Source organism: Mandrillus leucophaeus, unplaced genomic scaffold (genome assembly GCF_000951045.1).
Source record: "Mandrillus leucophaeus isolate KB7577 unplaced genomic scaffold, Mleu.le_1.0 Scaffold335, whole genome shotgun sequence".
In the NCBI taxonomy this organism is placed as follows: Eukaryota; Metazoa; Chordata; class Mammalia; order Primates; family Cercopithecidae; genus Mandrillus; species Mandrillus leucophaeus.
Genome location: NW_012103532.1, coordinates 620,149 through 633,255, shown reverse-complemented (window position 1 = coordinate 633,255; position 13,107 = coordinate 620,149). Strand labels below are relative to the sequence as shown.

Sequence of the window (13,107 nt, the reverse complement as noted above, 5' to 3'; positions counted from 1 at the left end):
TGGCCTCCTAAAGTGCTGGGATTACAGGTGTGAGCCACTGCACCTGGCCACCCAGTCCCTTATTGATGGTTTTTTTTTTTTTTTTTTTAGACGGAGTCTCACTCTGTTGCCCAGGCTGGAGGGCAGTGGTGCCATCTCGGCTCACTGCAACAACCTCTTACTCCCGGGCTCAAGTGATTCTCCTGCCTAGCCTCCTGGGCAGCTGGGACTACAGGCGCGTGCCTACACACCCGTCTAATTTTTGTATTTTTAGTAGAGACTGGGTTTTGCCATATTGGGCAGGCTGGTCTTGAACTGCTGACCTCAAGTGATCCACTCACCACAGCCTTGCAAAGTGCTGGGATTACAGGCGTGAGCCACCACTCCCTGCCCATTATGGATGGTTACTCAAGTTGCTTCCGATCTTTTGCTACTTTAAATTTACTTTAAAATTGTATACATAATACATAAATACCTTCTGCTTGTAAAATCTTCAAACAATGTAGATGGAGTGAAACCCTTTGGGGTTTTGCTGAGGGTGAATCTCTGCCCTCTCCAAGTCTCCAACTTCTCTCCTGGGCCGTACTGGCTCCTCTCCCTGCAGTGAGCCCTGTCTTTACTCCCAGACCTGTTCTCCTTCCCTGCCTCATCTCCCCTTGCTGGGACTCTGGCTCCCTGCCCACTTTTAACAGCTCCCACACCAGCTCCTGGATCTACTCCTGGTTCTGAATCCTGCCAGGAGCAGACAGACTGCTTAGAACCGCAATGCTCCTCGCTCTGTAAACCTCCCGCTATCTAGGGATCTCCTTTGCCGGGCTGTCGCCCAAGCTGGCCTTGTTCACTGGAGAGGACTTGGAAACCTGGGGGACCTGGCAGGTATCAGTCCCAGTTCCCCAAAGCTCTAGTAGACCTGGGATTCTTTTGTCTGAGTCTACTTTTCAGCTAAAGCAGGAGACACGAAGTCAGAGGCAGAAAACACCAGTTTGCTGAGAAGCCACGGAGCAATAGAATTATGGGTCCACAATTTCATTTGTAGAAATTGTTACAGAGGAAAAGATAACCTAAAAGTGACTGATGTCCAGTCAGCCCTGGGTGACTCAGGTTCAGGGACCAAGAGGCAACAGGCAGGAGTCAGATACCCTTGGGTTCAAATCTTTGCTTTCTACTTCCTGGCTGGGTAACTTTGGGCTAATAACTATTTCTCCGAGCCTCAGTTTCCCTGCCTGTGAAATGGGCTATTATGTCATCATAATAACAACTAAATGGCAGGGTCACTGTGAGGACCAGAAAGGCTATGGAATATGAAAGTGCATTTTAAGCTAGATTCCAGGGGCCGGGTGCAGTGACTCATGCCTGTAATCCCAGCACCTTGGGAGGCCAAGGCAGGAGGAAAGCTTGAGCCCAGGAATTTAAGACCAGCATGAGCAACATGGTAAAACCCCATCTCTACAAAAAACACAAAAAATGAGCTGGGTGTGGTGGTGTGTACCTACAGTCCCAGGTACTTGGGAGGCTGTGGTGGGAGGATCAGTTGATCCTGGGGCATTGAGGCTGGCCTACAGAGCGAGACCCTGTCTCCAAAACAAAAACAACAACAACAACAAAAAACTGGATCCCAGGGATGATAGAAGTCAAAGCGTATGACAGATTTTCTCAACCTCATCACTATTGACGTTTGCCAGATAGCTGTTTGCTTTTGGGGACTATCCTGTGTATTGCAGGGTATTTAGCCGAATCTCTGGCCTCTAACCAGTAGAAGCTCAGTAGCACTCATCTTGTCCCCCACTTAAGTTGTAACAACCAAAAATGTCTCCAGCTATTGCCAGTTTTCCCCTTGGGGTAAAATCACCCCTGGTTGAGAACTACTGGTGTCAGGGGAGACAGCAGAGGGAAGCTGAGACCCCAAGTTGCTGCTGACCCCCTAGGAGTTTCTTCCCTTTGGCAGAGGGAGCCAGCTGTTCTCTCCCCACTTCCTCCCAGGGTGAACAAAAGCTTTTTGCTTTTAATTTTTCCATAAGGTTATCACTTAGTAAACCATGGTTAACAGAAGCAAAGCACAGATAATGCAAAACAGAAGATAATTAAAAAGTCATTTTTCTGTGGCTGTGGAAACCATCTCTCTGGTTTGTTCCAGGCCTAGCAGATATACCCTCCTGATCGTCTGGCTCAGAGTTACATGAAGTGGGTTAACATTTCCTGAGGTTACAAGAGGAAAGATCAAAGGAGAATAACTTCAGAGCCAGCAACGGGAGGGCCTGGAATGTACTAGCTGCACAGGAAATCCCGGGACACAGAAGAAATTCACCAAGTGTCAGCTTTCTCCCCTGCTGCCAGGGGCTTGGCCAACAGTAGGTACATACCAAACACTTTTTGAATTCTTAAAGCCACTGGGCTTTATCCCAACTTTGGGGTGAGGAAGGGGTTAATCTCCCACCCTGGGGCACAGGATGCCCAGGTGCCCCCTCCCTCTGTAAAGGAAGCTGGGAAAGGAAGCCCCCACGCCCGCTCCTGGCAGCTGTATGTCCCCAGACTCCCAGTGGCCCAGCAGAGGCCGGATGCAGGAAACAGGCGGAGGTGACGCTGTGCCAGCAGAGATACAAACCTCGAACCTGCAGCTCAGACCCCCATGCTTGCCCAACTCTGTCCTTGTCCCCAGGGGCAGTCCTGGTCCCCTGCCCAGTCCTATAGCACTTTCACCCTGACCAGGACAGGACACGTAGCACCTCTGCCTCCATAGCAGCTGGGCACTAGCCCAGTGGGCTCGGTCAGTCCTGCCATGTTTTACCAACCCAGGGGGCACTCCGACAAGGTATCTTATTTTTTGAGACTGTCTTGCTCTGTCGTCCAGGCTGTGGCACGATCTCGGTTCACTGCAACCTCCGCCTCCCAGGTTTGAGTGATTCTCCTGCCTCAGCCTACTGAGTAGCTGGGATTACAGGCATGCATCACCATGCCTAATTTTTGTATTTTTAGTAGGGATGGGGTTTCATCATATTGGCCAAGCTGGTCTCAAACTTCTGGCCTCAAGTGATCCGCCTGCCTCCGCCTCCCAAAGTGCTGGGATTACAGGTGTGAGGCACTGCGCCAGGACACTGAGCCATCATGCCCAGCCACCAAGGAATCTCGTGTGAATGGTATACCCAGAGTTGTGGGTCCTGATCTTGGTACACTGCGGGCAACTGCAAGTTCCAGCTCCCTCTGAACCCCTTTGATACAACCAGCAGGTGCCTCGGTTTCTCCACTCAGACTTCAGCTTCCCGCAGGCCCTTGAGCCAGTTAGACCTCTTCCCCAGAGGCTGGACCCTGTGGCCAGCATTTCCCTCCCCCAACTCCTGGCTGGAGTGTGGCTTCCCATGGTCACCAGGGTGAAGCCTGGATTGCCCGGGCCCCTTCGGACAGTGCCCTCGGCCCCCAGCATCACACCAGCCCGGCCTCTGGCAGCAGCCCTGCCCTTACCTCTTCCAGTGTGTTCATCTGGGAGGCCACCTTGTGGACGTAGGCGTGCACCTTCATCAGGTCCATGCTGTACAGCGTGCCCTCCAGGAGATCCACCATGGACTGTAGCTGCCCGGGGAAGGGGGATGGTTAGGCAAAGAGTGCAGCACGTGGCCAGCCAGGCACAGAGGGTAAAAGGAGCCCTGCTGCAATGAAGAACTCCAGAACCTGGGCCAGGCGCTGTGGCTTACGCCTGTAATTCAAGCACTTTGGGAGGCCAAGGCGGGTGGATCATCTGAGGTCAGAAGTTCAAGACCAGTCTGGCCAACATGGTGAAACACCATCTCTACTAAAAACACAAAAATTAGCTAGGCATGGTGGTGTGCACCTGTAGTCCCAGCTACTTGGGAGGCTGAGGCAGGAGAATCGTTTGAACCCGGGAGATGGGGGTTGCAGTAAACTGAGATCACGCCACTGCACTCCAGCCTGGGCGACAGAGTGAGGCTGTCTTCCAAAATAATAATAATAATAATCATAATGATTAAAATAAAAGAGAACTCCAGAACCCCATAGCCTCAGAGTGACTGGTATGGGCCCTGGGCACTCACCAGCCCCAGCCTGCTAATAATCATAAGAAAAGCCACAGGTTCCATCTTCTGAGCCCTTACCACGTGCCAGGTGCTGTGCTAAAGGCTTTAAGGAGTTATACCAATTAATCATTGTAACAACCTCATGAGGTGTGTAGTGGGCACTGGAGGAGTTTGTCCGGATCTTCTGAGATCCCTCTTACTAGTTTTTGTGCCCGTCCCTGGCTTCCATGTGCCTGCATCTGTGACTCTCTTTAGAGTTGCTTTTGTCACCAAAGTGCCAGAGAGTACACATCCTCTTGCAGCTGCCTTCAGGCAATGACCTACTGACATGGACATCTATAATCCCAACTCACTAGCCCCAGTGGGGACGAACTGAGCGGTTGTATCCACTCCAGAGTTCCTCTGGGGATGTGACTGAGGCTGGCACTTTTCCCAAGACCACACCCTCACTTGGATGCCCTCCTCTCCCCACCTTGCTTCTCTCACTTCATTTCCAGTTTCTCTGGGGAGTATTTTCTTTTTTTGTTTATTTGTTCTTCAGAGACTCTGTCACCCAGGAAAGAGTGCAGTGGCACGATCATAGCTCACTGCAGCCTCGAACTGCTGAGCTCAAGCAATCCTCCCACCTCAGCCTCTGGAGTAGCTAGGAGTACAGGTGTGCACCATCCTGCCTAGCTAAGTTTTTTATGTTTTGTAGAGATGGGATCTTACTACGTTATTCCAGCTGGTCTTGAACAATGATCTTCCCACCTTGGCCTCAAGTGATCCTCCTGCCTCAGCCTCCCAAAGCACTGGGATTATAGGGATGAGCCATCACGTCCAGCCCAGGAGTATTTTCAAAATAAATCACTTGCACATGAATCTCTGGCTTCAGAGCCTGCCTCTGGTGGCCCGAACTAACACCACGTATGGACAACTTTCACCCTCATTTTACAGATGGAGAAGCTGCAGTTTAGAGGGGGGAAGTGACTTGCCCAAGGCCACCCAGCTGTTCAAAGGTAGAACCAGGAGTAGAACCCAAATTCATATAAATCCACGTCTCTTTCCCAACATTCGGCTGGGGAGATATCATTAATCACCGTCTCTTTCCTATCATGCTTTATGGCTCCTGTCTCATGCTCAGACAGGGAAATGGCAGCCGAGAGAGAGAGAGCCTTGCACAACAGGTCAGCAGCAGGACCTGGAGCAGCCGCTGGGTATCCCTTGCCCAGCCTAGGGCTCTGCCCTACAGCTGCCCCTCCCCCTCTCCTCTCTGTCACGCCTCATCAGGATATAACACTCCCTCCAGATGGCCAAAATGCCAGAGTGTCAGGGAGACGTTGGCACAAGGGGCTGGTTGGGAAATTAGCCTTCCCTGGCTTCTTGGGAAGGGCAGTTCCTCGGGCCCACCCTCACGCGCAGCCCCACCCTGAGCCCTCCCGCATTTCCCAGGGCCTGCACAGGCCAGTGCTCCAGTCTGGTCCTGGCTGGCTGTTTCCAAAACAGTTTTACTCCCACCTTCCCAGGGGGTACTCAAACTGTTTTAAGCCAGGGAGCTTTTCTTTGAGCAGAAGCTGATCTCTAAAACAGAGACGGGGGTGGGAGTCTCTGCTGGAAGCAAAGATAGGCTCAGTGGCTTCTCTGCTCTCCCACAACCTGGCTTTGGCCCCGAGGGTCTGCATGGGACCCCTGGAGCTCTATGGAACACAGATTGAGAACCATGCCCATAGACGCTTCTGTGTCTCAGTTTTCTGTATTAAGAAATGGGGCAATAGGGCCGTGGTAAGGAGCAGTTGTGTCTGGACAGAACTCAGCATTGTGTGGACACAGAGAGGCCTTCATGAAGCCCAGCAGCGCTGATTGCTCCTCCCAGGGGCTACATGGGAAGCTCCCGGCTTCACTCTGCTGCCTTCACGGCCACTAACACTGGCTTTGGTGAGGGTCGGTCCCTTGCAAGATGACTCTCTGTGGCTCCCCACTGCCCATATGTGGCTTCTCATCTCCTGAGTCTGGCATCTGACCCCTCCATGATCTGCCCCTGCCACCCTCCTCCAGGCCAGCACATTCTTACTCAGCCAGGCACTGAGGGCAGTGATAAGCAAAACCAACATGGGGTACCCTGGTCCCTCACAGGCTGCCAAGGACACAGTGACACACAGATGCCCAGATCAGGGGACAAAGGTAGTGACATACAGGCATCCAGATCAGGGGACACAGGTAGTGACACACAGGTGCCTGAATCAGGGGCACAGGTAGTGACACACATGTGCCTAGATCGGGGACACAAGCAGTGACACACAGGTGCCAGAATCAGGGGCACAGGTAGTGACACACAGGTGACCAGATCATTAATGATGGGTGCTAATCTTTTCTGGGTGCAGGTGTGGATCAGGAAAGGCTGCCAGGAGGAAGTTTTGTTTGGGACGAGCTCTGTAGGAGGAGCACTAATTAAGCAAAGTTGCCCAGGAAAGGACACGCCAAATAAAGGGAGCAGCCTGTGCTATGACCTGGAGGAGAGGAGAAAGATGGTGCTTCCAGCCATGCCACTCAATGTGCGATCTGCTGAGCAGCACAGGTTCAAACTGCTTACTACCAGCCTGTGGTACAATCATTATAGAAAATGGGAGTAGGTTTTTCAGGAACTTTTGTAGCACTTGACAGAGCAATTTTATCTCTGTGGACTCTCACACTAAAACACTAGATTTATCCTGTGTATGTCTGCCTTTGTTTCATTTCATTTTCTTTCTTTTTTTTTTTGAGATGGAGTCTCGCTCTGTCGCCAGGCTGGAGTGCAACGGCGCGATCTTCATTCACTGCAACCTCTGCCTCCCGGGTTCAAGCAATTCTCCTGCCTCAGCCTCTGAAGTAGCTGGGATTACAGGTGTGTGCCACCACACCTGGCTAATTTTTTGTATTTTTAGTAGAGACAGGGTTTCGCCATGTTGGCCAGGCTGGTCTCGAACTCCTGACCTCAGGTGATCCACTCGCCTCGGCCTTCCAAAGTGCTGAGATTACAAGCGTGATGCACTGCGCCTGGTCTGCCTCATTTCGTTTTTCTAATAATTCATTTGTATAGCATTTTACGAAACTATTGGCTCTTGAGAGAACTTTAATCTTTAAGAAACTGGCCCTTCACCACAGATAGCTTGAGAAGCGCTGTGCTAGAGGAAGTCACAGGTGCGGGTGTGGCCAGAGAAGAGAGAAAGCCGGTGCCACACCCACCCCGCTTGCCATTACCCAGAAATGCCCTCCTTTCCTCTTTCCTCTCTGCCTCAGGGACTCCTACACATCTTTCAAGGCCCAGCTCTATCCTTCTATCCCCTCCTTGGGGCTCCCACAGTCCCTGGGATGTCCCTTGGCCCGCACTGATCACCCTGCCATTACTGGGGTCAGCAGTTGTGTCCTCACAAGCCTGGGGACTCTTCGAGGCAGGATTCATGTCTGGTCCCATCAGGAAGAAAAAGGAGTGGGGAGGTGACAGGCACCTTCCAACCCCCAGACAAGATGGGGACAGTAGTCATGCTACTCAAAGTGTGTCTCCTACCATAGCCGTGCTGCTGAGGACAAACCACAGCTGGAGTTATTAGCTTGAGGGGAAGGGCTGGGGTAGAGATGGGGTGGGATATAGGGTAGGTGCCCCAGCCCCATCCCATGGGCTCCCCTTAGCCTCCTCCTTTGGGGGATGCTTAGAGAGAATGTCCTGCCGAGGGAGGGGGAGCCAAACTGAACAGGAGGAAGCCCCAGCCCTCTCTCCTACTGCCTCTGCCGCCTTCTCCTCTTGGCAGGTCTCTGAAAGCGTACCCACTCCCACCCTTGGGGTACCAGTGAGGCAGCGTATCCTCTCCTGCTCCTCCAGCCCCACCTGCCGGGTCAATCCCCCATTACCCTAAGCCAGCTCTGCTGACCCAGAGCCCTGCGGCAGCTGTGCACTGAGAAGGCCTAAGGGATTGCGGGCTCCTGGCTGAGAAAGAGGTCTCACGACCTTTCAATGGGCAGGGGACAAAGTAGAGAATTCCTGGGTTCGAATCTTAATATTTGGCTCACGCCTGTAGTCCCAGCACACTGGGAGGCCGAGGGAGGTGGATCACTTGAGTTCAGGAGTTTGAAACCAGCCTGGTCAACATGGCAAAACCCCATCTCTACTAAAAATTAAAAAAAAAAATGAGCCGGGCATGGTGGCGCACGCCTGTAATCCCAGCCACTCAGGAGGCTGAGATAAGAATCACTTGAAAGGGGGAGCAGGGTGGAGGTTGCAGTGAGCTGAGTTTGTGCCACTGCATTCCAGCCTGGGTGATAAAGTGAGACTCTGTCTCCAAAAAAAAAAAAAAAAAAGTCTTAGTACTGCCACACTTTCTTGTAGGCCACAGCCCCTCTTTGGGCCTCAGATTCCCCAACTAGTAAAGCTGGTACCATAAGTCCCCTCTCCAAAGGGTTGTAGCAAGGATTAAATTAGCCAAGAATTAAATGAGCCAGCGTTTATGAAAGGGCTTTGTGTCCTCATGTCAAACGTGTACAATTCAGTTATCGAGAAGTTGACTTGAGCAGAAATTGGGTTTGTTCCTATAACTGAAGACTGGCCTATGGCCTGGGTGCCTTGAGTCTGCGGGGTCCTAAGTGAGACCCACGGAGACAGTGTGATCCAGGGACTGCCAAGCTGTCAAGATGCCACTTTGCTTAAAATTCATTCCCCTGACTCCCCATCCAATTTTGAGAGCTTGGCATTCACTCAGGCATTACAAAAACAAAACTAAAGTTGAATTTAAAGAAAACATTTTTAGCCACACGTTGGGAGACAGTTCTTCACGGATCTCTTGCTTTTCTGAGTGACTTACGTGCAGAGGCACTGACTGCCTCCGTGCTGAGCCATCTAGCTGTATAGTGAACAGCTCTGGAAGACAGACACTGTTTCTTTCCAGAGGAAAGGGCAGGCATCCTTGGTGCCTGATACAAAAGACTCAGATTCTCTAAGCTCAGGGCTCCTCTCTGTAACACACATTATTATACATGCAGGTGTTATCTGACCCTCACTGCATTAGCCCATGGCAATTGGAGCCGGGGAAACCTGGCAATTGCTGTAATAAAGTCCTTTGTCTTTGAACCAGGAGGCTGCATCTTCTGCCAGCTTCCATGAAACTGGCAGGCTAACTTGTTAGCTTACAAGTAGGGTAACATCTCAGACCTTTCACAGTTTCTGACACCAAACAGGCAAAATAGATGTAGTTTATAAAAGAAAAACATACTTTCAAAAGGCACCAAACTGGAAAGGCACAGTGACCCACGCCTGTAATTCCAGCATTTTGGGAGGCTGAGGGGGGAGGACTGCCTGAGTCCAGGAGTTTGAGAACAGCCTGAGCAACACAGCAAGACTCCATCTCCACAAACTTTTTTTTTTTTTTTTTTTGAGATGGAGTCTCACTCTGTCACCCAGGCTGGAGTGCAGTGGCAGTGGCGCAATCTCGGCTCACTGCAACCTCTGCCTCCCGGGTTCACACCATTCTCCTGGCTCAGCCTCCTGAGCAGCTGGGACTACAGGCGCCCGCCACCACACCTGGCTAATTTTTTGTATTTTTAGTAGAGACGGGGTTTCACCGTGTTTGCCAGGATGGTCTCGATCTCCTGACCTCGTGATCCGCCCACCTCGGCCTCCCAGAGTGCTGGGATTACAGGTATGAGCCACTGCGCCCGGCCTACAAACATTTTTAAAATTAGCTGAGCCTGTGGTCTCAGCTACTTGGGAGGCTGAGGTGGGAGGATTGCTTGAGCCTAGGAGGTTGAGGCTGCAGTGAACTGTGTTTGCACCACTGTACTGCAGCCTGGCAACAGACCAAGATCCAGCCTCAAAAAAAAAAAAAAAAAAAAAGACACCAAACAATCTGGTCCTTTACAGAAAGGAAGACAGGAAAGCAAGGTGGTTTAGAACTCATGCTCTGGATGCAGCAGGACCTGGGTTTAAATCTTAGCTCCACCAGACCCACTAAGCACCTACCTGAGCATGGCACAAATGGCATGAAGGTGCCCACTGGCTGTGGGGACTGACATCTATCGCAGACGTGTCTAACCAAACCACGGGTCCTGGCGGGGGGCCCTGGTACGGGGCTGTGTTGCCCAGAGCGGGTGGCTCTTCTCATCTTCCTACGGGACCTCAAGGGTTTCTTTTCTTTTTTTGAAATGGAGTCTTGCTCTTGTTGACCAGGCTGGAGTGCAATGGTGCGATCTCGGCTCACTGCAACCTCTGCCTCCTGGGTTCAAGCAATTCTCCTGCCTCAACCTCCCAAGTAGCTGGGATTACAGATGTGCACCACCACGCGGGGTTAATTTTTGGATTTTTAGTAGAGACGAGGTTTCACCACGTTGGCCAGGGTGCTCTCGAACTCCTGACCTTGTGATCTACCTGCCTCAGCCTCCCAAAGTGCTGGGATTACAGGTATGAGCCACCGCACCCGGCCTGAGTTTCTTTATTTGTTTTTGAGACCAAGTCTCACTCTGTCATTCAGGCTGGAGTGCAGTGGCGTGATCTCAGCTCACTGCAGCTTCTGCCTCCTGGGTTCAAGTGATTCTCCTGCATCAGCCTCCTGAGTAGCTGGGATTACAGGTACCCGCCACCATGCCTGGCTAATTTTTTGTATTTTTAGTGGAGACAGGGTTTCATCATGTTGGCCAGACTGGTCTCAAACTCCTCACCTCAGGTGATCCTCCAGCCTCAGCCTCCCAAAGTGCTGGGATTACAGGCATGAGCCACCATGCCTGGCGGAAAGTTTCTAATTTGCACAAAAGCATGGCATAGATTGGAGGCTGTCCATCATTATGTGAGGTTGGACAAGTTACCTAAGTTCTCTCAACCTCGGTTTTCTCACCTCTAAAATGAGGAGATGATCCTATATTTCACAGTATGGTTTAAGAACTCAGAGAAGGCTGGGCATGGTGGCTCATGCTTGTAATCCCAGCACTTTGGGAGGCCGAGGCAGGTAGTTCACTTGAGGTCAGGAGTTCGAGACCAGCCTGGGCAATACACTGAAACCCTGTCTCTACTAAAAATACAAAAGTTTGCCGGGTGTGGTGGTGCACGTCTGTAATCCCAGTCACGAAGGAGGCTGAGGCAGGAGAATCGCTTGAACCCGGGGGATGGAGGCTGCAGCAAGCCGAGATCATGCCACTGCACTCCAGCCTGGGCGACAGAGTGAGACTCTGTCTCAAGAAATAAATAAAATAAAATAAAATAAAAACAATACACTGCCACAAAATTTAAAGTATAGCTAGGTGCCAACAGTTGAATTGATTTGGGTAAAATACAAGACATTGGAATAGGTGATAAACTAGCAGAAGAATCCTGCCTCAGTCACTTCCTGGCAAAAAGTGGCTTCCCCTCAGGGAGCCACAGTTTCCTCATCTGTGAAATGGGGCAGTAACAGCACCAGCCTCACAGAGCATGTGGAATTTTCACTGGCAAGACAGCAGGCTCCAGCTCATGATAGGCCCTTACTCCCTCCATCACCCCACCAAGTCTACCTTGAGGAGCTCGGGCGCCTGCTTTTTGAGTTTCTCCATCTTCCACTCATTCTCACAGGGATTGAGAGAGGAGGGAGGCGCGGTACAGGAACAGCGGCAGTCAGTGCCCGAGCTCACGGTCTCCACCGTGTAGAAGTCCTCCACGCGCGCCCGCCCACTGCGTACTCGGCTGCAAGCATCCTTGCTCAGGGGCCGCATGATGCACTTGCAACGGCAGTCGGAGCCCTCTGAGGTCATCCTCACCTGGTCCAGGTCCCCAAACACCTGTTGGGGGGAGCAAGAGGGGCTCCAGTGAGTTACTACTAGGCAGTGCTATGGCAGGGAGGAAGGGAGAGATGGCAGAAGCCAGCTGGCCAGCCAGCCTTGGGATGAGAGTGTTTGGCGGGTGGGAGGGGGTGCAATTAGAGGTGGTGAAGGCCTTTTAATAATAACAGCTGTGTGTGTGTGTGTGTGTGTGTGTGTCTATGTCTCTGTGTGTGTATTTTTAAAGACAGGGTCTCTCTCTGTTGCCCAGGCTGGAGTGCAGTGGCTTGCTCATGGCTCATTGCAGCCTTGACCTCCCAGGCTCAAGTGATCCTCCCACCTCAGCCTCCCTAGTAGCTGGGACTACAGGCATGTGCCACCATGCCCAGCTAATTTTTGTATATTTTGTAAAGATGGGGTTTCGCCATATTGCCCAGGTTAGTCTCGAATTCCTGGGTTCAAGTGACCCTCCCTCTTCCATCTCCCAAAGTGCTAGGATTACATGCATGAGCCAATGCGCCCAGTCTTTTTGTGTTGTTTTGTTTTTTGTAGAGAGAGGGTCTTGCTGTTTGGCCCAGGTTGGAATGCAGTGGTGGGATCATAGTTCACTGTAACCTCAAACTCCTGGGCTCAAGCAATCCTCCTGCATCAGCTTCCCAAGTAGCTGAGATTATAGGTGCATGACACCACGCTCGGCTAATTTTTAAATTTTCTGTAGAGATGGGATCTCACTATGTTGCCCAGGCTGGTCTTGAACTCCTGGCCACAAGTGATCCTCCTGCCTTGGCCTCTCAAAGTTCTGGGATTACAGTATGTGCCACCTCACCTGGCTCGACAATTTAAATATTAATGTGCTGTGAAAAAGTTTGTCGATTCCTCAATAAGTTAAACATAAAATTCCCATAAGATCCAGTAATTCTACTCCTGGGTATATACCCAAGAGAACTGAAAATGGGTATCCAAACAAAGAGTTGGAAGTGAATGTCCACAGCAGCATTATTCCCAGTAGCCACAAGGTAGAAACAACCCAAATGTCCATCAACCGAATAGAGAAATATTCAGCCATAAAAAAGAATGTAGGGCTGGGCACAGTGGCTCATGCCTGTAATCCCAGCACTTTGGGAGGCTGAGGTGGGTGGATCACCTGAGGTTGGGAGTTCAAGACCAGCCTGGCCAACATGGTGAAACCCTGTCTCTTTTAAAAATACAAAAATTAAGTGGGCATGGTGGCGCAAGCCTGTAGTCCCAGCTACTAGGGAGGCTGAGGTGGGAGGATCACTTGAGCTTGGGAGGTCAAGCCTGCAGTAAGCCATGATCAGGCCACTGTACTCCAGCCTGGGCAACAGAGTGAGACTCCGTCTCAAAAAAAAAAAAA

At 51.3% G+C, this 13,107-nt stretch overlaps 1 protein-coding gene across 1 annotated transcript in view; it reads right to left on the bottom strand.

Moving 5' to 3' along the window:
- OLFML2A (olfactomedin-like 2A) overlaps nt 1-11,749 on the bottom strand; it is a 26,234-nt gene extending 14,485 nt beyond the window's left edge. Inside the window, exons 1-2 of the mRNA XM_011988676.1 lie at nt 11,490-11,749; nt 3,436-3,543 (exon numbers count right to left, since the gene is read on the bottom strand). Coding sequence (XP_011844066.1) covers nt 3,436-3,543; nt 11,490-11,726 — 345 coding nt within the window. The 5' untranslated portion in view covers nt 11,727-11,749. The remainder of the gene's footprint in view (nt 1-3,435; nt 3,544-11,489) is intronic.
- Between the last annotated feature and the right edge of the window lie 1,358 nt (nt 11,750-13,107).